Below are 26002 nucleotides of genomic sequence, written 5' to 3'. Positions count from 1 at the left end.
ATCACTTTTCTCTCCCATTCTCTAAAGGAAAGGTTATCTATTGTGAAAGGGATAGTTGATTTTGCATCAATAATAATTTTGGTAGTTGGTAATTTGTTTTTTTCCTTTCTACGTGAATCTTCAAAATGTTGAGCAGATGGTGCAGTACTGGTGAACTTCTATGTTGCACCAGTTTTTCATCCCACTTATAAAGTATATGTTCTGGTACCTTCTCCCCTATTTTATCTAGCTCTAACCTGATCCAATCTGGTTTTTCCCTTGTTTGATAAAAATCTGAGAGATATCTTAATTGTGCTGCTCTATAATAATTCTTAAAGTTTGGTAGCTGTAAGCCCCCTTGTTTGTACCATTCTGTTAATTTATCTAGCGCTATCCTCAGTTTCCCCCCTTTCCATAAGAATTTCCTTATTATTTTCTTTAGCTCATTGAAGAATTTCTCTGTTAAGGGAATTGGTAACGACTGAAATAGGTATTGTTTCCTTGGGAAGATATTCATTTTAATGCAATTTACCCTTCCTATCAGTGTTAGTGGTAAATCTTTCTAATGTTCTATGTCATCTTGTAATTTCTTCATTAATGGCTGATAATTTAATTTGTATAGATGGCCTAGATTATTATCTAGTCTAATACTAGGTATCGGATTGCTTGTGTATGCCATTTAAATGGTGATTCTTTCTTAAACAATGTAAAATCCGAATTATTCATTGGCATCACTTCACTTTTATTTGCGTTGATCTTGTACCCTGATATTTCTCCATATTCCTTCAATTTCTTATGTAATTCTTTTATTGATAATTCTGGTTCTGTTAAGTATACTATGACATCATCTGCAAATAGACTGATTTTATATTCCTTCTCTTTTATTTTTATCTCTTTTATTTTATTTTCTGTTCTTATCAGTTCTGCCAAGGGTTCTATAGCTAAAGCAAACAGTGAGGGAGATAGCGGACATTCTTGCCTAGTTGACCTGCTTAATTTAAATTGGTTCGATATATATCCATTTACTGTCACCTTCGCCAATGGTCCCTTATATAATGCTTTAATCCAATTAATATATTTCTCTGGTAGGTTGAACCTCTGTAGGACTTTGAATAAATAATTCCATTCTACCCTGTCAAAGGCTTTCTCTGCATCTAAAGCATCCGCCACTGTTGGCGTCTTGTTTCCTTGTACTGCATGGATTAAGTTAATGAACTTACAGATATTGTCCGTTGTTCATTTTTTCTTAATAAATCCAGTTTGATCTAGTTTTACTATTTTTGGTACTCAGTCAGCCAATCTGTTTGCTAATAGTTTTGCTATTATCTTATAATCTGAGTTAAGTAGAGATATTGGTCTATATGATGCTGGTGTTAGTGGATTTTCCTCGTCTTTGGTATTACTGTAATTATTGCTGTTTTACATGAATCTGGCATGTTTTGTGTTTCTTCTATCTGGTTCATTACTTCCAGGAGAGGATGAATTAATAAGTCTTTAAATGTTTTATAGAATTCTTTTGGGAGTCCAAACTCTCCAGGCATTTTATTGTTCGGTAACTTTTTTAATATATCCTGTATTTCCTCTATTTCAAATGTTTTTATCAGTTTGTTTTGCTCCTCTTCTTACAATTTCGGTAGTTCAATTTTAGCTAGAAACTCATCTATTTTGTTCTCTTTCCCTTCGTTCTCAGTTTGGTATAATTGCTCATAGAATTCCTTGAAGTTTTCATTGATCTCTTTTGGGTTATATGCAGTTTGTTTGTCCTTTTCCTTGATGCCAATACCATTCTTTTAGCTTGTTCTGTTTTAAGCTGCCAAGCTAGTATTTTGTGTGTTTTTTTCTCCTAGCCAATAATACTTCTGCTTTGTCTTCATTATGTTCTTCTCCACCTTATATGTTTGTAGTGTTTCATATTTTTTTTTGTCTGCCAATTCTCATCTTTTTGTTGTATCTTCCCTTGTTGCAAGTTCTTTTTCTGTACTTACTATTTCCCTTTCCAGCTGTTCTATTTCCCGACTGTAGTCCTTCTTCATCTTAGTTACATAACTTATTATCTGCCCTCTAATGAAGGCTTTCATTGCATCCCATGATATAAATTTATCTTTCACTGATTCCATATTTATTTCAAAGTACATTTTAATTTGGCGCTCAATGAATTCTCTAAAATCCTGTCTTTTAAGTAGCATGGAGTTTAATCTCCATCTATACATTCTTGGTGGGATGTCCTCCAGCTCTATTGCTAATAACAGGGGTGAGTGATCCGATAACAATCTAGCTTTATATTCCGTTTTCCTAATTCTCCCTTGGACAACAGACAACAGGAACAGGTCAATCCTTGAGTATGTTTTATGTCTACTCGAATAACATGAGTATTCCTTCTCCTTTGGGTGTTGTCTCCTCCATCTATCCAAAGGTTGCATTTCCTGCATTAATTTAACCATAAATTTGGTTCTTTCTGATAGTCTTTTGTCCAGTTTTATCCATCTTTGAATCCAAATTAAGGCTAAAGTCCCCTCCTATCAATATAATTCCCCTGCATATCTACAATCTTCAAAAAGATATCTTGCATAAACTTTTGATCCTCTTCATTAGATGCATATATATTGAGCAAATTCCAAAATTCTGAATATATCTGAATTTATCATTACATACCTCCCTGCTGGATCTATTATTTCCTCCTCTATTTTGATTGGTACATTTTTATTAATTAATATAGCTACACCTCTGGCTTTTGAGTTATATGATGCTGCCGTTACGAGCCCTACCCAGTCTCTCTTTAATTTCTTGTGTTCCACTTCAGTTAGATGCATTTTCTGCACAAATGCTATATCAACTTTTTCTCTTTTCAGTATAGCCTCTTCCTTTTATTTTGGTTTTGTATTCCATTAATATTTATAGTCATATAGTTCAACATGGCCATTTCATACTTTGTTTACATCTCATTTCCGCTTCCTCACCACCACCTTTCCCATTTTCCCCATTTCCATTTCTTATTTTGAATGCACTGTATGACAACACTTCTAAAACATAAAACATTTCAATCATTCCCACATCTAAAATTCCCTTAACCCCAAGTGTCCCCCCCCCACTTCTCTGAGTCACCCCTTGTCCCTTGCTGGGCAACCACAACTCCCCTGTCCATTCGGACTGCAAACCCGTTTGCAAGTATCAACTGATTTCGCAGTGACTGTTATTCTCTCCCACCCAATCCCCTCCAGAAAAAGACTTTTATCTTCCCATTACAACAAAGCTCCCCCTCATTTCTTCTCTTTTTCTTTTAATGTTTTATTTATTTATTATTAATTTTTTTAACCCCTCCTCTTTTTTCCCCCTTACTTCCCTTTTCTTCCCTCTAGTTCTTACTTATACATTATTTTTACTTCTTTATATGTAGTTTGTTGTCGTTCTTTGTTCTTGTTACGTCTCTTCATCTCTCTTTTTGTCTTGCAGCCGTTCTGCAAATTCTCGTGCTTTCTCCGGATCCAAGAACAGTCTGTTATGCTCCCCCGGGATAACTATTTTAAGCACCGCTGGATATCTTAACATAAATTTATAGTCTTTCTTCCATAGGATCGATTTTGCTGCATTAAACTCCTTCCTCTTCTTCAGGAGCTCAAAACTTATGTCTGGGTAGAAAAAAAAATTTTGACCTTTGTATTCCAGTGGTTTTTTGTCTTCTCTAATTTTATTCATTGCCTTCTCCAATATATTTTCTCTTGTCGTGTATCTCAGTAATTTTACTAAAACGGATCTTGGTTTTTGTTGTGACTGTGGTTTCGGGGCTAATGTTCTGTGTGCCCTTTCTATTTCCATTCCTTCCTGCATTTCTGGCATTCCCAGGACTTTTGGGATCCATTCTTTTATAAATTCTTTCATATCTTTGCCTTCTTCATCTTCCTTAAGGCCCACTATCTTTATATTGTTTTGCCTACTATAGTTTTCCATTATATTCATCTTCTGAGCTAACAACTCCTGTGTTTCTTTAACTTTTTTATCAGTTTCTTCTAATATTCTTTTTAAGTTGTTCACTTCCATTTCTACCGCCATTACACGTTCTTCCACAATTTCTAATCTTTTCCCTACATCTGTTATGACCAGCTCTATTCTACTCACTTTTTCATTTTTCTTTTCATTTCACTAAATTCTAGTGTCAACCATTCTTTTAATGCTTTCATTTGTTCTTAAATTTTTAAAAAATCTATGTACTGTCCATTCATTTTACCTCCTATTCCTCTGTGCAGAGCTTGGTGTTCTCCTTCTTCTTCTTCTGTGTCTGCTCTTGGGTTTGTGTCTTCTATTTCTCTTCCTTGTATCTGTGTCACTTCTGACTTTCTTGTTGAGCTGCTTGTCTTAGTTTATTGGGTATTTTTTTTCCCATGGTGTCTAGATGTTAGTCCTCTTCTTCTGCGTTGGTTATTTGTTGTATCTCTAGTTTCCTTTTTCCATTCTCACCCCTCCCGTTCCCATTGTTTTCTTTATCTTCCAGCTGGGAACCCTGCTGTCGGGTCTCTCTCAGCTGTTCGTGCTGTGGAGTTTCACTCCACAGCTGGTCCCCTCCCTCCCCTGTTGCGCACCCGTTTCGCTCCGTGAGCCATTTTTGCAGTCCTGCGGGGTCTCCACTAACCGCGGGGAGTGGGCTCCTCTTTCCACGGTGGGTCCCTGCTTTTTCATGCAGGTAAGGCTTTGCTTTTTCTTTACTTTTTTCATTCTTTTCTTCTACCGGCCACTACTCCATCACATGACTCCTCACCGGGAAGCCTTCCTTTCTGTGGACCTTTACAACCCTCAATGCAATATCCAGAAAGCATCACAAAAGCACTTGATAGTCTGGATCCATTCTGCCAATTTATTTTGGTGCTCAAAATCCAAGATGCTTGCATAGAATTTAACATAGGAAAATATTTTATTTGAGTAACAGATAACAAGATTCATTTGCTATTGGTGTGAAACATTAGTAATATTGCAATGAGGTTTTGTTCTATAATCAATCACTTGGTAAATTCTGGATCTTGCATTGCCATCTGGTAAGTGCCAAGCACAAGCAAAGGTCTCCCCCAAGGGATGGAAGAAAAATTAGAAGGTGAATCATCTTTAGTGTCACTCTTGCACTTCCTGTTAACCAGTTAATTGGTGCCAGAAATCTGGCAAACAGCCAAATCTCTCTCTGCCTGCAGAGTGCGAAGTGATCAATGGAAGAGTGGTTAATATGATTTATATATTTAATTTTTAAAATACATTTGTATGGAAGGTAGGTGCCAGAATGTGTAAATAATGGGAGATGTGTGTGGTGCCTTTTCCCTACTGAAAGTTGAAACCTGCTTGGGCTTTGCCAATGGAGTGAGCAGCGGGAACCATATTGTTAACGTGTCGATTCAATACCAAACTCACACTTTTGGCCTAAACAGCATGGGAAAGATGAGTACAGTGGGACATTCATTTACAACAGGATGTATGTATCACCCCTGCCTTCTAAACTGGAGTCCAGCAAAGCATTCTTCACTCCAAGTTACCTGACAGGTACAGCCACCATCTCTGTCTGTGTATATCCTAACATTTCTATCTGTTCATTAACCTATATTTCATACAGAATCACTCTTAACAAGCCTTATCTATGTGGTAATATCTTGCTTTCATCAGTCTAGAGAGTATGTTGTCATTATTTTATGGCAAGGAAGGCAGAGATAGATGTCAAATCTTGCAGATTTTTAAAAAATCACATACATATTTCATATTTTTAAAAATTGGCTACTATAGATTGACCATCATATGAAGGTGAGTGGTAGAGCTTCAAGGGGTTTATGGCAATCAAGGGCTTTTTGGTGTACAGGTACTGTGTCACACTCATTGAACTTTTAGAGGAAGAAGCGGGTATTTCTTGCTGGGATAATTAACATCAGAGGGTTGGTGCGAGAACACAGCCTTGCTTCACGCCATTGTTAAAGGAGAAAGCTTCAGAGAGCTCATTGCTGTATCTGACCCGACCTTGTTGGTTTTCGTGCAGTTGGATAATCATGTTGAGGAACTTTGGGGGACATCCGATGCGCTTTAGTATTTGCCAAAGCCCTTTCCTGCTCACGGTGTCGAAGGCTTTGGTGAGGTCAACAAAGGTGATGTAGAGTCCTTTGTTTTGTTCTCTGCACTTTTCTTGGAGCTGTCTGAGGGCAAAGACCATGTCAATGGTTCCTCTGTTTGCGCGAAAGCCGCACTGTGATTCTGGGAGAATATTCTCGGCGACACTAGGTATTATTCTATTTAGTAGAATCCTAGCGAAGATTTTGCCTGCAATGGAGAGCAACGTGATTCCCCTGTAGTTTGAGCAGTCTGATTTCTCGCCTTTGTTTTTGTACAGGGTGATGATGGTGGCATCACGAAGATCCTGAGGCAGTTTACCTTGGTCCCAACAAAGCTTGAAAAACTCATGCAGTTTGGCATGCAGAGTTTTGCCGCCAGCCTTCCAGACTTCTGGGGGGATTCCATCCATACCTGCTGCTTTGCCACTTTTCAGTTGTTCGATTGCCTTATATGTCTCATCCAGGGTGGGAACCTCATCCAGCTCTAGCCTTAGGGGCTGTTGAGGGAGCTGGAGCAGGGCGGAATCTTGGACTGAGCGGTTGGCACTGAAAAGAGATTGGAAGTGTTCTGACCATCGGTTGAGGATGGAGATCTTGTCGCTGAGGAGGACTTTGCCGTCTGAGCTGCGCAGCGGGCTTTGGACTTGGGGTGAGGGGCCGAACACAGCCTTTAGAGCCTCGTAGAAACCCCTGAAGTCGCCAATGTCCGCGCTGAGCTGTGTTCGTTTGGCGAGGCTAGTCCACCACTCATTTTGGATCTCCCGGAGTTTGCTCTTTTCAATCTTCTTCAGCATGATGCTGAACCAAGCCATGAAAGACCCCAACAATGAAGACGCTGTTTACATCCGGTACCGCACGGATGGCAGTCTCTTCAATCTGAGGCGCCTGCAAGCTCACACCAAGACACAAGAGAAACTTGTCCGTGAACTACTCTTTGCAGATGATGCCGCTTTAGTTGCCCATTCAGAGCCAGCTCTTCAGCGCTTGACGTCCTGCTTTGCGGAAACTGCCAAAATGTTTGGCCTGGAAGTCAGCCTGAAGAAAACTGAGGTCCTCCATCAGCCAGCTCCCCACCATGACTACCAGCCCCCCCACATCTCCATCGGGCACACAAAACTCAAAACGGTCAACCAGTTTACCTATCTCGGCTGCACCATTTCATCAGATGCAAGGATCGACAATGAGATAGACAACAGACTCGCCAAGGCAAATAGCGCCTTTGGAAGACTACACAAAAGAGTCTGGAATAACAACCAACTGAAAAACCTCACAAAGATAAGTGTATACAGAGCCGTTGTCATACCCACACTCCTGTTCGGCTCCGAATCATGGGTCCTCTACCGGCACCACCTACGGCTCCTAGAACGCTTCCACCAGCGTTGTCTCCGCTCCATCCTCAACATCCATTGGAGCGCTTACACCCCTAACGTCGAAGTACTCGAGATGGCAGAGGTCGACAGCATCGAGTCCACGCTGCTGAAGATCCAGCTGCGCTGGATGGGTCACGTCTCCAGAATGGAGGACCATCGCCTTCCCAAGATCGTGTTATATGGCGAGCTCTCCACTGGCCACCGTGACAGAGGTGCACCAAAGAAAAGGTACAAGGACTGCCTAAAGAAATCTCTTGGTGCCTGCCACATTGACCACCGCCAGTGGGCTGATAACGCCTCAAACCGTGCATCTTGGCGCCTCACAGTTTGGCGGGCAGCAACCTCCTTTGAAGAAGACCGCAGAGCCCACCTCACTGACAAAAGGCAAAGGAGGAAAAACCCAACACCCAACCCCAACCAACAAATTTTCCCTTGCAACCGCTGCAACCGTGTCTGCCTGTCCCGCATCGGACTTGTCAGCCACAAACGAGCCTGCAGCTGACGTGGACTTTTTACCCCCTCCATAAATCTTCGTCCGCGAAGCCAAGCCAAAGAAAAAAAAAAAAAAAAATTAACATCACTAAGCAGGAATTTTCCTGATATTCATTCAGCAATAGAACTGACAAATACTTTGGGGTAATAAAGGACACATGGATTATATACACAGTAAAGTTGTCCCTGTTCTTTCTGATGCACTTCATTTAGAGGTTCCTGCTTGTTTACAGGATCGCTACATGTAGCAATGTCAAATGCACTTTCGACAAGCTGCATATCACAGCATGGGGCTAATACCATTTGCAGTTCACATCACTCTTCACTCTGTCAACCCTCCTAGAAAGCAGGTAAACTTACTGGGCATGCTGCACTCAGGAACCTTTCCCACTTCACCATGATTTACCTGGTTAATCAGCAACTGGCGTGTCCCGCCTCCACCGGCGACAATGCAAGAGCAGATTGTGTTTTCACACTGTCAGAAGGCAATTCATGAGTTAACTCAGCCGGGCTCTGACACTTGCCCCCACTAAGTGAATTTAACTTGCCCTGCCAGCTTGGGATGTTTCACACCTCGCAATTACAGGGTACAGACCTGGTAAATTACCTGATTCAACCCACATGTAATTGGCAGTGTAAAAGGAAATCAGCTTCCACCTTGCAAGGTGAAAGTTGGTGCATTTGGGCAGCAATATAGTTTTTGGAACTCAAATTGGCATTTGAAGAAATGAATTATGTGGGAGAATGGAAGCTCCAGGATTTCCCAGGATCCCGTATGCTTTGTTAACTATAGACGACACTTTCCTTATTTTAATATATCCTAATTTCAGTGTATCATCTTCCAAAACATGAGCTACGATATCCCAAATTTTGATCTCTTTAATCCAACAAAGCAAGTTCTGTGGCTGTTACTTTATGTAGTTTTAATTTTGATAGAGAAAAAAATATTTTGCATAGCTTTGCATTAAGACTTACATAACGAAGAATAACAAAGTCTTTACTGTATGATAGTTACAAAAGACATATAGGGTTACTAGCTTAAAGAGATACAAAATCTTTTAAAGAGATACTCAAAATCAAAGAAAAATTTCTTACTGATTACCATGTTTTCAAAATTGATTCCTTTTGCTAATTTTGAAATTTTATCCATATTCATATATATTAAGAAGGAGTCCCAGCACAGACTCCTGGAACACACCTAACCACACTAACTGGTATGAAAAACAACCATTTAACACAACTTTCTACCTCCTGTTTTACAGCCATTTCTTTAGGATGTATTGCAACTATTTCTTGAGCTTAAATCTTACGAATTAATGTTGTCAAGTGCATTCTGAAAATCCATATGGACAAGTGGAGCCTAATTACTTGAGTCTAACTTGATGGCACCAAAATCTACATATCTTGTTCTGTTGGAATGGATCAGATATCTAAACCAAAATTTCTCAATTTAAGATCAGCTTGGGCAGAGTCCACACTTTATAAGTAAATGGACCAAGAGTCAATACTATGGCATGAGATAGAATTGACTTCTTGCAATTAGCCAGGAGTATGTGGCCAACACAAAAAATGGGTCTTATTTCTCAATGTATGACAGTATGTCAGAGCCCATCTACCTGAGCTGAGCACATGAGGTCCAGGCATATTAGAGAAAAATAATAATTCATTGGATTTAAATCCTTAGGTCAGATTCTGGTTCAGTTTTGATTTTATATCCAAGCAGAACTCATTCCCTTTCTTTCCTCTGTTCCTTCAAAAAAAATTAATCAGTGTATCCAGAAATAAGATTGTGCCCTCCATAAACCTGTTTAATTTTCTTTGCTCTGAAGGGAGAACTCCCAGCTTCAGTAGCTGAACTGCTAAAAATTCTTGGGATGACTGATTTTCACAGGTAGGACTCCTGTTGTTCTGAGCATGTGAGTCAGATCAGGCATATGATGGAAACCACATAGGTTTCACAAGGAAACAATCACTTCGTGATCAACTACTACTGAGCTTAGCATTTGTTAAAATTCATTTTTAAATTTAAAAACTTCACATTTTCCATGTGCCGTAGCAAGATTTGAACTGATGCTGCCTTTGCAGTTCAGGCCAAGACCTCTAGATGATTAATTTTGAAATGTAACCACCAAGCCACACATATCAAAATTTCAGCTTTGATTTGAAACTGAGGCTACTGATATTGTTATCACAGCACTCCCATTTATTTCAACCTCAAATTAAAAATGCTCAAAATTTCAAGCAATACTAAAGATAAACAGTGCTTGTAAAGCATACTGCACAATTAATGTTGGGAAAATCTTGTGTTAACATCAAGAACCATTCTAGTGAATGGCTGATACCCTGAAAATCTTTGAATGTGAAAAAGAACTAAAACTCTGCTCCTAAATTAAAAGAGAGAGACAGTAATCAGTGGAGATGAAATACAACCTTAATTTTGTTACCAGATTATGTAGACAACAAAAATATAATTAGAGTTTCCCTTTATGGTCAAATGAAAAATTATAGTAATCAACCTCTTCTTGAAATGTTATTTAATCTGTATTTCATTACACATTTTTTCTAATTTTCTAATTGAGACATGGAACTAAATTCTTATTCAAGCTGTCTGAGGGAACTTGCAAATTACATATTTTGACATTTTTTTCAAGAATAGATTTCTTCCAATATCTCTAAGTCCACCAACAGTTTGCAGCATTGGTAATTGTAATAATATAACACTTCCCATGGAATGTTTTATTGGTCAAATGACAACTGAAATATTGAAATGGACATTTTGACAACATAGCGATGTTAAGTGGAATCAAAATCCTGAATTACTGTGTTTTAATAATTATATATAATATCACCGGCCTTAACCATAGTGAATGAGTTATTTTCTTTTGCAAGATTGTTTCTTTCTGGGTGGCAAGGTTTACTGATATTCAGTGATGATTCATATCTTGTGTAGAATGAATATCAAGAATGTTGACAGGAGTGATGTTACTGACTTCATGTCAGTACTATTATTACACAAGCAAGTGGGTGTTGATGGATTACATGATTGGTAATAGAAGGTTCCCTGTTGTTTTAACTGATATGCTTGGCTCTTCATTCTCTTATATAAACTATTAAACAGCTTTGAATGTTTCACTTATACAAATACAAAATGGGTAATTTTGCAAGCCTGTAATAGTGATAAGAAGCCTCAATTCGAACCTGACATATTATGAGTAGAGGGATGAATTTAAATGCCAGAAACCTGTAGGCCCATCGTGAATTTACAAACGGACCTCTGGTGGACAAGGCACAACATCAACACTCACAAAATCATTCTCGTTATTTGTATTCAAACATCTATTATAAAGTTCTAAAAATTAACATGAATATTTAGATACATGCCTGGAAATTCAACTTGCATCAATGGTCCTACTTAGTAGTGTCATCACCTTGTATTCTACCTTTGAAATGTATTTAATTAAAAGCATTGGAATGTATATGAGAGAGACTGCATTGCACAGATGCAACGAAAGGGCACATTTAACAACATTGAGGAGAGCTATCTTTCGAGGCAGTTTCCCCATGTACTTACATCAACAGCAATGATCTGATTTTGGTGTTCACTGTTATTAAAAAGAGCAACCCCTGCTCAGTTAATGCAGGATTGGTATCCATTGGTTAAATTCTGTTCTTTCTCTTTTTCAGCAGGTGTTTCTTCAAGCTCGGACTGAGGAAGAAATCTTTGCTCACCTGGGTTTGAAGTACATCGAACCATGGGAAAGAAATGCATAATCTCCAGAATGAACAAGTGCCTTTTCATTAAAATTCACTTAATTTTGGTGGAGTAAAATATTTTTGAATATAATTTGACTTTATAGCACATTGGTTTTAAAAAAGCTAACGCAGGGTTTGTAGGTCAACTGGTGTATTTGGGTGGTTCAGGCTTGTGGGCCAGAGGGCTTCTTACCTATTACTTTGTTGTATTTCTAAAAAAATAACATAACAATTACAGCATGGAAACAGGCCATTAGGCCCTTCTAGTCCGCACCGAACCAAACACCCCTTTCTAGTCCCACCTCCCTGCACAATGCCCATAACCCTCCATCTTCTTCTCATCCATATACCTGTCCAACCTTTTCTTAAATAATACAATTGACTCCGCCACCACTATTTCTCCCGGAAGCTCATTCCACACGGCTACCACTCTCTGAGTAAAGAAGTTCCCCCTCATGTTACCTCTAAACCTCTGCCCCTTAATTCTTAACTCATGTCCTCTCGTTTTAATCTTTCCTCCTCTTAACGGAAATAGTCTATCCACATCCACTCTGTCTATCCCTTTCATAATCTTAAATACTTCTATCAAATCCCCTCTCAACCTTCTACGCTCCGAAGAATAAAGACCTAATCTGTCCAATCTCTCCCTATACTCTAGATGCTTAAACCCAGGTAACATTCTGGTAAACCTTCTCTGCACTCTCTCTATTCTGTTTATATCCTTCCTATAATTAGGCGACCAGAACTGCACACAGAACTCCAAATTAGGCCGCACCAACGTCTTATACAATCTCAATATCACCTCCCAACTCCTATATTCCATGCAATGATTGATAAAGGCCAGCATACTAAAAGCCTTCTTCACCACCCTATTCACGTGAGTTTCTACCTTCAGGGAACGATGTACCGTTACTCCTAAATCTTTCTGCTCTTCTGTATTCCTCAATGCTCTCCCATTTACCACGTATGTCCTATTCTGATTCTTCTTACCAAAATGAAGCACCTCACACTTATCAGCATTAAATTTCATCTGCCATTTTTCAGCCCACTTTTCTAAGCAGCCCAAATCCCTCTGCAATCCTTGAAAACCTTCTTCATTATCCACTATTCCACCTATCTTAGTATCGTCTGCATATTTACTAATCCAATTCACCACCCTATCATCTAGATCATTAATGTATATAACGAACAACAATGGGCCCAATACAGATCCTTGAGGCACACCACTGGTCACCGGCCTCCAACCTGACAGACAATTATCCACTACTACTCTCTGGCCTCTCCCTTTTAGCCAATGTTCAATCCATTTGACTATCTCAAAATTTATACCTAAAGACTGCACCTTCCTAACTAACCTTCCATGTGGTACCTTATCGAAGGCCTTACTGAAGTCCATATAGACAACATCCACTGCGCTACCCTCATCCACATTCCTAGTCACCTCTTCAAAAAATTCAATCAGATTGGTCAAACATGACCTTCCTCCCACAAATCCATGTTGAGTGCTCCTGATCAGACCCTGTCTATCCAGATGTTTATAAGTACTATCTCTAAGAATTTTCTCCATTAATTTACCTACCACAGACGTCAAACTTACAGGCCGATAGTTGCCAAGCTTCCTCCTTGAACCCTTTTTAAATAATGGAACCACATGCGCAATGCGCCAATCCTCCGGCACTATCCCCATATCTAATGACATTTGGAAAATTACCGCCAGAGCCTCTGCTATTTCCTCCTTCACTTCTCTCAATGTCCTGGGGAAGATCCCGTCTGGTCCCGGAGACTTATCCACCTTTATATTCTTCAAAAGCCTTAAAACTACACCTTTTGTAATCTCTATATTCCCCATATTTACCCAATTTGCTTTTTTTATCTCACATCTCCCAATATCCTTCTCCTTAGTGAATACCGAAGAAAAGAAACTGTTCAATATCTCCCCCATTTCTCTAGGCTCCACACACAGTTTTCCGCTCTGATTTTCTAAGGGACCAATTTTGTCTCTAGCTTTCCTCTTATTTGTAGAACTCTTTTGGATTAGTTTTCACCCTGCTTGCCATAGTTTCCTCGTACCTTCTTTTAGCTTTCCTAATTCCTCTCTTAAGATTCCTCTTACATTCAATGTAAACTGTGTTTCTTGAGCTTCTAAACTGCTTTTATGTTTGGCAGTAGAATACGGCAGACCGTGAATTGCAAGTTATGGTTTTTAACATGTAATGGCACAATTAAAGAATTTTGCCACGACACGGGCAGTCTAAAAAAGAATGTGCAGGAATTTTTAGTCACTTCCTGCACCACGATTTATCCTGCTGGACCCCTACAACCTTTTGGAGGAAGCCTCCAGTGTAAATAGTACCAGAAAAATTTGTTGATGGTGATCCACTCTACTGCACGTCTAACTAACCACCAGGACTGTTGAATGCGGGTACTCGCAGTCTAAACACTGCCCAGTGTGAATGACCACACGGGCAGTAATTATGTTAAATTTTTTTCTGCGATTTTCCCCGACACTGCAGTCTAAAAACCATAAATGATATTATTTTGTGGGAAGTTTCTCAATGTATCTTTAAAGTGATGGAGATTTAGGGTAATAGAAAATGATCTATGCCTCCCATTACTTTATTTGTTGATTTGTTTACCCAAGAAATCCCTGGATCTCAGACATAAAAATCTTTACTGACCCCCCTCCCAACATCAACAGCCTTTTGAAAGTGTGAGTTCCGCATTTCTTTTGAAAGACCTGCTAAAAATGATGTATTGCTTGGTATCTTTTGTATTTTTTCTCCATAGTTACATATCAAATATCTGAAAATTATGCAAATTAAGCCATGTGCCGTTATACACAAAATGCTGCAAATCTTTAATAAATATTTCATCTCTGGCTATAAGCTACTTTCTCAGTATTATAACGCATGACATTATGTAAGTAATGGTCTTCAGCAAATACACTGACACAATTTTTATAAATTGTATTGAAAGTTACATTTACCTTTGTCAAGCATCAGAAACAAAATAACTAAGCAGACCATGTATGACATTCAAATACCGAAGGTAAGAATCAATAATTGGAAATGCTGATACAAAGAAACTGTACGCGCAACTTACATTTTTCCTGCATTGTTATATTTTATCTCTGATTTTTATATTATTTACTCAATTATCATTTATCATATGGATGTCAGATTGAAAGGACTTCAATGGCTTCTTTTATGGAATTGCCAAATGAGCTACCCAAAATATATCAAAACAATTGTTCTCTCTTAACTCGCCACTGACTGGCATAGCACAGTTAGACAATAATAAACGCTCCAGATATACCACTGCAGTAACTGGGTTCAACCCTCACCCTGGGTGTTTGCCTCTGGAACTTGCATGTGCACCTCTTCAAAATGTAAGTTTTGCCAGGTACTCTTGTTTCCCTTCACAACACAAACACATGCTGGTGGGTTAATTAGCTTCAGTAAATTACCCCCAATGTTAGTTGTGGCAGGAGAATCGGGAGAAGAGCAAAGTGGAGGAAATCAGAATGCCCTGAAAACTAGCATAGATTTGAGGGGCCAAGAAACACCACCTTCTAAGAAAATATGAGAAGTTTTAAGTATCACAATTACAGTAACTGCATTTATTGCAAGAGCAATTGATCATCTTTGAGAGATGTATATCTCAGCAAAAATTACCCAATAACAAAATACCTTGTTCTGTTGAAAATTATTTAATAGCTGTTAAACCGTGGGGCAGCACAGTTAGTGTAATGCATTATAGCACCAGTGACCCAGGTTAGAATCCAGCACTGTCTATAAGGTGTTTGTACATTCTTTTCCCTGGCTGCTCCAGTTCCCTCCAACCTTCCAAAATGTACAGGGTTGTAGTTCATTGGGTGTAATTGGGCAGCGTGAGTTAAATGACTGGAATTGGCTTTAACTGTGTGGTAAATAAATAAATAGATTTTTAACATTAAAATTAACATAATTTTAGGTATAATGTGATATTATTCAAAACAAAAGTGACTTATGGCAGAACAGAAGGTCTGTATTTCACTGCAAGTTTGGATGTGGTCGCCTATAACTTCAGTACACTGGGAGTAGTTCAAACTGGATATTGCCCTGGTTATACACAGGCCTTTGGTCCGCATCTTAACTTACCTGTCACCTTGCTAAATCATGCATTAGACTCCTTGCATCATATAGGTTACGGATGTCCAAGGATCCCTCCTTCCAGCTGTGCAGTTCAGGGTAAATTCATTTCACCTAGAAAATGACAGCTATCAAAAAATCATGCAGAATAATATACAATCAATGTTGATAGTCATTGCTGGCTTCAAAAGGTCTGTCATATTGTCCTTTTCCCCGAGGCATACTTAATATCTACTATCAGCTAGGCAGGCTCAGACATAACTGTAATTTCTCTCATTTAGCAAGTTGTCTATGGAGGTGTGATGGGAATGAGAGTGCTTCCCCACTTAGAGATGAAGCCTCAACAATTCACTGTCTTCCACCTACAGGCACAACCTGCCACTATAGCATTAAGTTTGTCAAAAAATGTGTCTAAATAAAAAAGAACAATCATTACTTTAAAGTACCCAATTCTTTACAAATCAATATTTATGAAACTGCTGCTCAGCTTATGAATACTTTAAGCCCTTTCAATAGAAGAATCCCAATGTGTAAATTCCATTCAACACAGTAATAAATTGAAAACTATTTTGAGGCATCTTGCTAAGGTATTGAAGGTGGAGAGTGCAGTTTGATCTTGAAAAAGAGACACAAGGGACTGTAGATGCTGGAATTTACTCTCTTCTAGAAAAGGATTCAGCTCCACTTCTAGTTTAGGCTGATGGAATTGCAAAACTCTTACTCCTTTCTGCTTCTTGTCCTACCTTCTGTCTTTTGTTTTCTGCACAAGCTTTCTTTTTTAAATCTTCAGACAACTTAAAAATAAATTGACTAAGAATGAACTATAAATTAGTGTGAATCTATAGCACAAAATTGATTATTTACTTAATCACAATTTCAGATTCTATAAACATTACTATTTCACATTTGTATTTTTGTACAATTGTTTAGCTCTTCACGACTATTACAGTATTTATTTCATCAAATGATCTTCAGGAACTTTAAAAACATTGCAGTAATATTTTATGTCATGCCTGGCAATTAGTAATTTGGATACTGGCTGAAATCAAAATTTGAATTGTACTACAAAACCTTGGATTCAAGGGGTAATAAATCTACTGGGCAAAGTGGGTCAGAACATATTTCTGACACTTCCAGCTCCAATTCTCATAAATTATCCAAATTCTAATTAATGACTGTTCTTATTAGAGTATAAAAGAAAGTGGATAGTGAATGAAATCCTTAAGTAGTCCAATATAATTAAATACAAACAGAAAATTGTCCCATTAACCCAACTCCTTTCCTTAGATTGTACACAATGCAATCTATTCATGGATCCTACATCACATTTTATCTGACAAATAAAGATGTTATAACAATTCATCACTGACCCCCCCCCCCCCCCCCCCAATTTCGGGCTATTAGTATGTATCAAAAAAATCAATGGGCCTAATATTGACCCAGAGGCATACATCTCTCAGTCTGAAATCCAGCCATCTTTGCTTTCTGCCTTTTGGCCTATTTTGCATTGACACTGCTGTAGCTTCTACAATCCCAGGAGCTTCATTTTTTATCCAATACCCTGGAATCATCCACATTCTCTGTTTAATTATTGAAACATTCAAAAACATTTGTCGGGGGGATTGTCTTTAACAGATCCATCTTGTCTTTCATTTATTGACCAGTTCCTTCTATGACAGCTTTATCTGAAATAGTGGTCTCTGAAGATCTCCTTAATTAATGTTGATTAGCCTGTGATTAGAGTTCATCTCAGTTACGTTATCTTGAATGAGAGATGAAGGTTGCTATTCTATATTCATCCACATCAAGAAGAATTCAGAATCCGTTCAAAGATAAGATGATTGAATCCTTCTTGAGAAAAGATGGCATTTTAGCTACAGTTCTTTTTGCAACTGTTATAATTTTTCAGTACCTCCGGATGCCCTCCATTCTCTACATCCTCCATGACCGGGAGAGTGGCAGATCCCTCTTCTTGTGTCAGGGCTGATTTACTAAAGTATGGTATTCGAACAGTTAAACTATTGACTAGTACTCTGAGCTTATTGATTCGGGGTCATGTTCAAATCCCATCACAGCACTAGCTGAATTTAAATTCAAGTTAGTAAATAAATCTGGAATTGAAGGTAGACTCATGAATGATAACCAGAGACCAATCAGACTGGGGTTTAATATCCATCGAGGTTTACAGACTTCTTCAAAAATGGGAACCTGCCTTCCTTTCTCAGATCCATGAATGGGGTCACCTCTTAATGGTGTCCCTCAGCTCTCAATGCAGCTGAAAATAAGCAATAAATTGTTGGCCTCGTCAGCAACATGAACAGGTTTTTTTTAAAAAAAGCTGTAGATTTCAAATCAAATGTTTTATAATGAAACATTTAACACTACTGCTATTTTTGATTAAACACTTTGGCTCAAAAACAACCATCGAGGAAACCTTTTGAACATTCTCTGACGACAACAATGTTTTCTTTAAATTTCCATATATGTATTAATATCCAAATACAGAAAATGACATTCTACTTTATACCCCAAAAATCCCCACCAACCCCCCCCCCACCTCCTCCAAATAATAATCCCCAAGAAAGAAAGAAATTATAAAAGGTAGAAATAAGAACACAGAAGGGTAAAGAAAAGACAAATCTGGTTAACAAAATATTACCACTATTCACACAGCTTTGCCTTCTCAATATCATCATCTATTCATCCCAAGGAGTAAGGAACATTTCATGAGGTTCAGGAAAAGCTTGACAACAACTTAATCAGAACTTTTACCAACAGTATCCTGCTCAAAATAATTTTTATTGACTTTAATTTTGTGAAGAATTATTGTCCCCTTTCTCCAGCTCAATAATGAAAACCACAAAACCTTTACCTTTAATTCTGCAGTTGGATAATTGTGTTAATTGATCCCAAGCTTTGCAGGTAGAAAAAAGCCTCCCAACTATAGTCCAAGGATTCGGCCAGAGATCGCCACATGTTAACTAAGAGTTAATAGGTTATTCAATGTAAGAGAGACATTTAATGTATCTCATTATTTGGCTCAATTGTTGAAATCTCCTGATGCATAATATCCCTTGTTCTCAGCTAAATAAGTTATGAAAGGGTCAGACTCAGTGAACCTGCCTCACTTCTTGCTATCTGCCTCATCAAGAACAGGCCATTATAGTGCATGAAATGCTTTTGGAGTGAATCTAATCAACATACACTAAGGAACAAAATTTTGTTGCTGCAATCTGAGTAGTATTACACTTGTTTTAATTGGTCAGGATTGTAGCAATGAAGATCACATTACTTTCGGGATCAGAATATTAAGTACTACGGCATTTGGAAGACAATTTCAATTTAGCTTTATCATAAAAATAACCATAGAGCTTTGGTCAAAGCACAATTTGTCAAAATATGTTTTGATCTGTTTTGACTTTCCACTTGATCTCTAACCACCTTATGCACCTTTGTGCAAGACATGACTCCATCTTTTGAAATCATTTTTATTTATTAAGACATACAGTCCAGTAACAAGTCCCTGCCGCCTAATTTACATCCCATTAACCTACACCCCTGTACATTTTTTTTAAATGCTGGGAGGAAACCAGAGCCCCCGGGAAAAACCCACACAGACATGGAGAGAACGTACAAACTCTTTACATACAACGCAGAACTCAAACCCTGGTCTGCTCCCAATCGCTGGCACTTTAACCAAAGGAGGTAAAGATATATATTCAACATATTGGGCCTGAGCCCTTCTTCAAGGTATGAGTAAAAAGCAGGTAGGTGACGCTATCTTGTGCCTTGTGGTTTCCAACTCCATTTCCAGGTCTCCCAGTTTGGCCCTCGCAAGGATTTCAGGTACTTTGCTGCATCGACTGTTGCTCTCTTTGCTTCTCTTGCCATATCTCCCACTACCAGAGCTCCAAACCTCATTCACCATGACCTGCCACGGACCTTTCTAGCTCTTCCTTCTCTGCTGGATCCATGTGATCAACTACCGGTTCTACGTTCACCTGGCGCCTATCAAGGATTAAAATCTCGGCTCCCTGGAGACTAGAGCCTCTGTGATGTTGGCCTCCAGGGCTGAGCCTCCATCATGAACTCTCACCTTGGCCCTGCAGGCCACAGGACCAAGCCTCTACCACAAACTCTCATCCTTGCCTCTCCCTTCCCCCCCCCCAATAACTTCACAAACCCTCCCCTTCCTCCTTGGATCTTCCACCTCCTGATCCACCCCATCCTCTTTCCCCTGACATCCTTCATCTCATTGGCCTCCACTCCAACCCCTTCCTGGTCTTTATCATCCCCTCTGAATTTCCCCTCTTTGAGATGGAATGTTTTGTCCTCAGTAGAGGTCTCATCTTTATCCCCCTTTTCCCACACTTCATTGAGTTTTGAACACACCAAGTTGCTGAACTCTTCTTCCATTTGCTCTGTCTACTTCTACAACCATGATTCATCACTGTCCAATACAGACCCCTTCACCTGCTTTAAACTTCTTCCTCCTCCTGGACACCTTGTTCTGGCCTTCTGCCCTCTCAGCACCTTTATATTTTCAACTGCTGCCGAGATATCCATTGTCTCTACCTTACCACTCTGCTCATTTATTCTAATCTCATCTCCTTAGAACTCTCTGCCCTCCATTCTCTTTGCACTAATCAAAATCTCACTATCAACCCTGCAGACAAGGGTGGTGCTGTTGTGATCTGGCACATTGACCACTATCTGGCCAAAGTCACAACTCTCAGACACCTTCGATCTGTCACAATAGCAGGTATCTCCCAGTGGCATCACATTTCAGTTCCGCTCCCCCTTTCCATGTCGAATGTCTGTCCATGGTCTCATGCACTTCCAAGCTGAGACCTCCCACAAAATGGAGGAACAACACCTCATATACCGCCTGGGCATCCTCCAACCAGATGGGATTAACATTGGCATCTCTGCTTTCCACTAGCCACCTCCCCAACCATGATGTTCCCCTTCCCCTATCTTTATTTCTCATTTGTTCTAGCTCTGTGTCTGTCTGTCTGTCTCTTTCCCATTCCCTCTGTCACCTTTCCCCCAGTTCTGCATTCAGAGCCATCCCTTCTCCCGATCAATTCTCACTTTTCCACTCCTGTCTTCCTATCCATGTCCAATTATCAGCTTCTGTCTGTTGTTCTTCCCTTCTCCCCCAGCCTTTCAATTCAGGTGCTTGCTTGCTTTTTCCTCATACCTTGAGGAAGGGCTCATGCCTGAAACATTGGTTATATATCTTTGCCTCCTATGGATGCTGCAAGACCTGCTGAGTTCCTCCAGCATTTTTGTGTTTTTGGTGATTGTTGAGATTAAACTGATTGGGTGGTAATTACTTAGATTAGACTTATCCATAGTGTTGTCCAGATAACAGTGTTCAACTGTACTGGAATAGCTCAGATAGAGACACAGTTAATTCCAGTCTCACAGATTGCTGTAGCCAGTCTCAGCCATTTCTTGATATTTGCATGAAGTAAATCTTATCGTCACAGAATAAATTTGCATTACTGTATCAAAATATGTGATCTCCATCACTGCCATGCCCACTGACCTCTATGTCACAGAGACAGAGAGCAATGCACTAACCATCAATCACCCATTTTACACTAAACCTTCAGCAATATTATCTTTTTCTTCTCCCCACACTCCCCCACTTATCTACTCACAAGGGGCAGTTTGCAGTGGTCAACTAACCAACAAACACGCTCATCTTTTGGGATTGAAGAAAACGTCAGCACCCAAAAAATAAACCCATGTAGGATCCACACGGAGAGCATCCGAGGTCAGGACTGAACATGGATCTTTGGTGCTGTGAGGCAGTGGCTTTACTCCCTTCACCATGGTGGCGCCATGTACACATGAACTGTGTGCATGGGGGAACCAAAGCTCTAGGCATGCTGAGTACGCAGCTGCACTTGGCCCAAAATTGAGTGTTAGAGCATGTACTTTCCAAGGCAATTACACTTTAAGTCACTGCAAGTACAAGAAAATTAATTCAGTTCCTTACTGTTATATTTTCTACTGTTCAGTTTTCACACAGCATCTATTTTTAAATTTTTATTGCCATCTACTTAAAAAAATGTCTCTGAGGAGCTTCACAATGACAGCATTAGGGTACTCAAGCCATCCTCATTACTATTCCATAATTTGCATCAAAATCAAAGCAGAACACAGGCAGCTGGAAGCTTCAGCTTTAACTGCCAGTACCAGTTTTCAATTCGATTTCCTTCCTTGAGTTCAAGAAGCTGACGCTTCAAGAAAACCTGGAATAGCACCAATGCATTTAACAATTTGGATTCCATCTTTTGCTGTTAATTATTATGTTTGTGGCCTTGGTGGAATGTTATCTTTCAAGTGGAGTGAAATTAGTGATGGGAAAAGGCACTTACCTTTCGTCATTAAACTGAAGGTCCAAGATTGTGAGAGGGACAAATGCAAGATAAACCAGGAAGTGGTGATTGACTGACACCTACGGTCGACCCTGTGGTGTGTGGGTCAATTGCTAAGTAAGCATAATTTTTTTTACATTTTAAATTTTAAATTTAGTTATACATCATGGTAACAGGCCCAATTACACCGAATTGGCCTAGAATGTCTTGAAAGGAGGGAGGAAACCGGAGCACATGGAGGAAACCCATGCAAACACAAGGAGAATGTACAAACTCCTTACAGACAGTTTCAGATTTGAACCCAGGATGCAGGCGCTGTAACAGCATTGTGCAAACCGCATTTCTCACCATACTGCCCTTAATTTACCTCAACGTTGAAGGAGATTTCTATTGGTGTCATTTATAATTAAATTTAAAAAGTCTTATTTCTTCAGAGTTGCATTTACTCATATTCTCAGAGAAGTACACCCTTCAAATTGATCCATTCAGTCTTTCAGGTCATGGGCTCGACACAAAAGTGTTGGATGAACTCAGCAGTAAATGCAGCATCTATGGGAAGCAACAGACAGTCAACATCCCTCAGTTTTTCATCACAAGTGCTAGAATTAGAGCATTCTCCTGAACAAGAAGGTGTGTTGGGAGGGGGAGGAGGGAAAGGGAGAGTGGGAGGAGCACAAGTTTGCAGATGATAGGTGGGAGGGGCAAGCTGAGAGGTGATAGGGGAAGGGAGCACATGGAGAAGAAAGATGATCTCTGATAAAAGAAAAGATGAGAAGGGAGTGAGGAGATAGAGGAAGGAAGTTATAGGTGATGGGAAGGGAAAAGAGAAGGAAAGGAATGGGGTCAGTTCGATGAACAAAAGTGAAGGGAGGATCAGGGGGGAGGAAATTATTGGAAATTGATGGTCAATATTGATGCTGACTACTTGGAGACTGCCAAGATGGAATTCAAGGTGTTGTTCCTCCAATTTACCTCCTGGTAGTACATAGGCCATGGACAGACATGTCACTGTGGGAATGTGATACAGAATGCAAGTCTCCATCAAGGATTCATACCCCCCAGCACACTCTCTGTTCTCATTACTGCCATCAGAAAAGATTTACACCACCCCGCCCCCCCCCCCCTACCATCAGACTCCCCAACAACAAACTCAATCATGGGCTCATTTAGGGACTCTTACATGTGCACTTAATTAATTTTTTCAAATTCTATCGGTATTACAGTCAGTTTGTTTCCATCTATATATTGTGTACAGTTTATGTTTTGCACTACCACTAAAAGGTAGTGCCTCACCCACAGGAAAAAAAATCTTGATTATATGTGATGTTATGCATGTATTCTGACAATAAATCTGAAGTGGTCGGCATCTGGGAGGTCCTTGCTCTTGCAGAGTGAAGGTAATCAATGAAGCGAGCTCTCAGTCTGTATTTGGTCTCCCCATTGTAGAGGTGGCCTCATTGGGAATACCAGATGCAGCAGATGAATCCTTCAGATTCACAGGTAAAGTGCTGCTTCATTTGGAAGGACTGTTTTGGGCCCTGAATGGCAGTGAGGAAGGTATAAGTGCAACAGTTGTAGTCACAGGGGTAGGTTATTAATTAATTAATTTTAATTTTTTTTTAAATGTAGACATACAGCATAGTAACAGGCCATCTCAGCCCACGAGTCTGTGCCACCCAATTACACCCAATTAACCTGCCTTGTTTTGAACGGTAGGAGGAAACTGGAGCCCCCAGGAAAAACCCAGGAAGATATGGGGAGAATGTGCAAACTGCTTACAGACAGTGCAGGATTCGAACCCTGGTCCCAATTGCTGGTGAAGTAAAGATGTTGCACTAACTGCTATGCAAACCATGCTGCTCTTTTAAGGGGTCGATTGATGAGAAGGAATGAGTGGGGATGGGAGAGGAATATGTCTGGTGTGTGGATCTTTTTGTACTGTAAGTACCAGGAACTGCAGATAATGAAGTAAAAGCACAAAGCTGGAGAAACTCAGCAGGTCAAGCAGTGTTCTTTATATAACATGTATATGTATACATGACCAAACAGCATGAAAAAAAGTTCCAACCGTATCACCACATCTAAAACACAAATCTGATTCATTAAAACCATATTTTTTAAATTTTTAAGGTGTCAAATATAATTGATGTAAAAATTGTAATTAATCATTGCATAATATGCATTTATCACTCTCGTTACACTATCATAACAAATATCTAACCAATCCTCTTCAGAAAAAATAAAACCAATATCCGCTTCCCATTTAATTTTAGATCTATTCCAACCTTTTTTATCCATACCATCCTGTAATATTTGATACATAAATGAAATATAACCCTTCTCTGGTACCTTCATAAGAAAAGTCTCAAATTTAGTCATTTTAGGTAAAATTATCTCTCTACCAAACATACATTTTACCAAAGATCCAATTTGATAATAAAGAAATAAAGAATTCTTATCAATACCAAAATCTTCCCTCATCTGATTAAAAGATAAAAACTTACCCTCTTTAAAACAATCTCCCAAATTTTTCACACCTTTAAATCTCCAATGCAATAAACTTTGATTATGTATTGAAAAAGAAATAAGTTGATTATTATACAACGGAGTCGAAGCCAATAATTTACCCCTAGAATCTATCATTTTATTTTTCTTTATCCATAACTTCATTAAATGTTTTAGTATAGGCACATTATATTGTTGTAACAAATTCATATTCCACCTAAACAAAAACTGATGTATTTCAAATTCAGAAATACTTGCCATCTCAATTTTAGCCCAACTAGGAGGCCATACCAAATCCATCAATGAACTAATACATTTAAGTTGGACTGCCTCATAATAATTTTGAAAATGTGGTAAACGTAATCCCCCTAACTCATATTTCCAAGTTGATTTATTCAAAGCTACTCTCGAAAATTTACCCCTCCATAAAACTCCCTAACCATTCTATTTAAATCTCGAAAAAAATTTTTATCAAGTAAATACAGAATAGATTGAAACAAATATTGTATATGCGGAAAGATATTCATCTTAATTGTATTTATCCTTCCCATTAAATTAATAGGTAAATCTTTCAATTTAATCAAATCAGTTTTAATTTTTTTTCATTAACAGAACATAATTTAATTTATATAAAGATTGATAATTAACATCCAAAATTATACCCAGATATTTAATTTGATCAGTCCACTTCAAATTAATAATATTCTTATAAACTGAATAATCTCCTTCACTTACCGGTAATATTTCACTTTTTTCTCAATTAACTTTATATCCAGAAAGACGTCCATATTGTATTAAACATTCCTTCAAATGCAAAAGTGACTGAGCTGGGTTTATTAAATACACCAATACGTCATCAGCAAATAAATTAATTTTATACTCCTCATCTAAAACTTTCATACCTTGTATCCAATATATTCAATCATTTTTAGAATATCTGTATAAGATTAAAATAGTTTTAGATCCAACAGTATTTTTATTGGGTAGTTTACAACTTCTGCAAATGTGGCACCTCCTACAACCACAGGGGAATGTGATGGGGAGGGGGGAAATTGGTGAGATTTCCAATGAGTACACGAGGGAGTCCCGGGGGGAATGATCCCTATGGAAGGCAGAGAGGGGAGGAGAAGGGAAGATGTGCCTGGTAGTGGGATCCTGTTTTAATGATATGTTGGAGGTAGGGGCAGGTGGGGTTGTACAGAGGGCAAGGGGAACCCTGTACCTTGTTGTCTGGAGGTGGGGAGGGGTGGAAATATTTGGAAAGTGGGATGACCTAAAAGAGAAGCTGCTGAGGGTGAATATGAGTTTTG

General features: G+C 39.0%; 1 protein-coding gene and 1 long non-coding RNA gene across 35 annotated transcripts in view; one reads left to right on the top strand and one right to left on the bottom strand.

Annotated features, from left to right (window-relative positions):
• Positions 1-14550, top strand: part of LOC138744389 (DNA nucleotidylexotransferase-like) — a 301609-nt gene extending 287059 nt beyond the window's left edge. For 2 of the 3 annotated variants that reach the window (XM_069900498.1, XM_069900500.1), the window contains one exon: positions 11597-14550. In XM_069900498.1, coding sequence (XP_069756599.1) covers positions 11597-11683 — 87 coding nt within the window. In that variant the 3' untranslated portion in view covers positions 11684-14550. The remainder of the gene's footprint in view (positions 1-11596) is intronic. The other variant, XM_069900499.1, reaches the window with a different exon arrangement.
• Positions 1-26002, bottom strand: part of LOC138744395 (uncharacterized) — a 461764-nt gene that overhangs the window by 91279 nt on the left and 344483 nt on the right. For 17 of the 32 annotated variants that reach the window (XR_011345476.1, XR_011345500.1, XR_011345502.1 and 14 more), the window contains 4 exons: positions 25595-25629; positions 25428-25514; positions 22555-22736; positions 15805-15909 (listed from right to left, as the gene is read on the bottom strand). The exons of 2 other annotated variants lie outside the window; for them this stretch is intronic. This is a non-coding gene — a long non-coding RNA (uncharacterized lncRNA). Of the gene's footprint in view, positions 1-15804; positions 15910-22554; positions 22737-24691; positions 24748-25427; positions 25515-25594; positions 25630-26002 lie in introns of all 32 variants that reach the window. 13 more of the 32 variants (XR_011345470.1, XR_011345488.1, XR_011345493.1 and 10 more) reach the window with 8 other exon arrangements.

Source organism: Narcine bancroftii, chromosome 10 (genome assembly GCF_036971445.1).
Source record: "Narcine bancroftii isolate sNarBan1 chromosome 10, sNarBan1.hap1, whole genome shotgun sequence".
NCBI lineage: Eukaryota > Metazoa > Chordata > Chondrichthyes > Torpediniformes > Narcinidae > Narcine > Narcine bancroftii.
The sequence above is the reverse complement of the archived record's forward strand: the minus strand, read 5'-3'. Positions and strand labels throughout refer to the sequence as shown.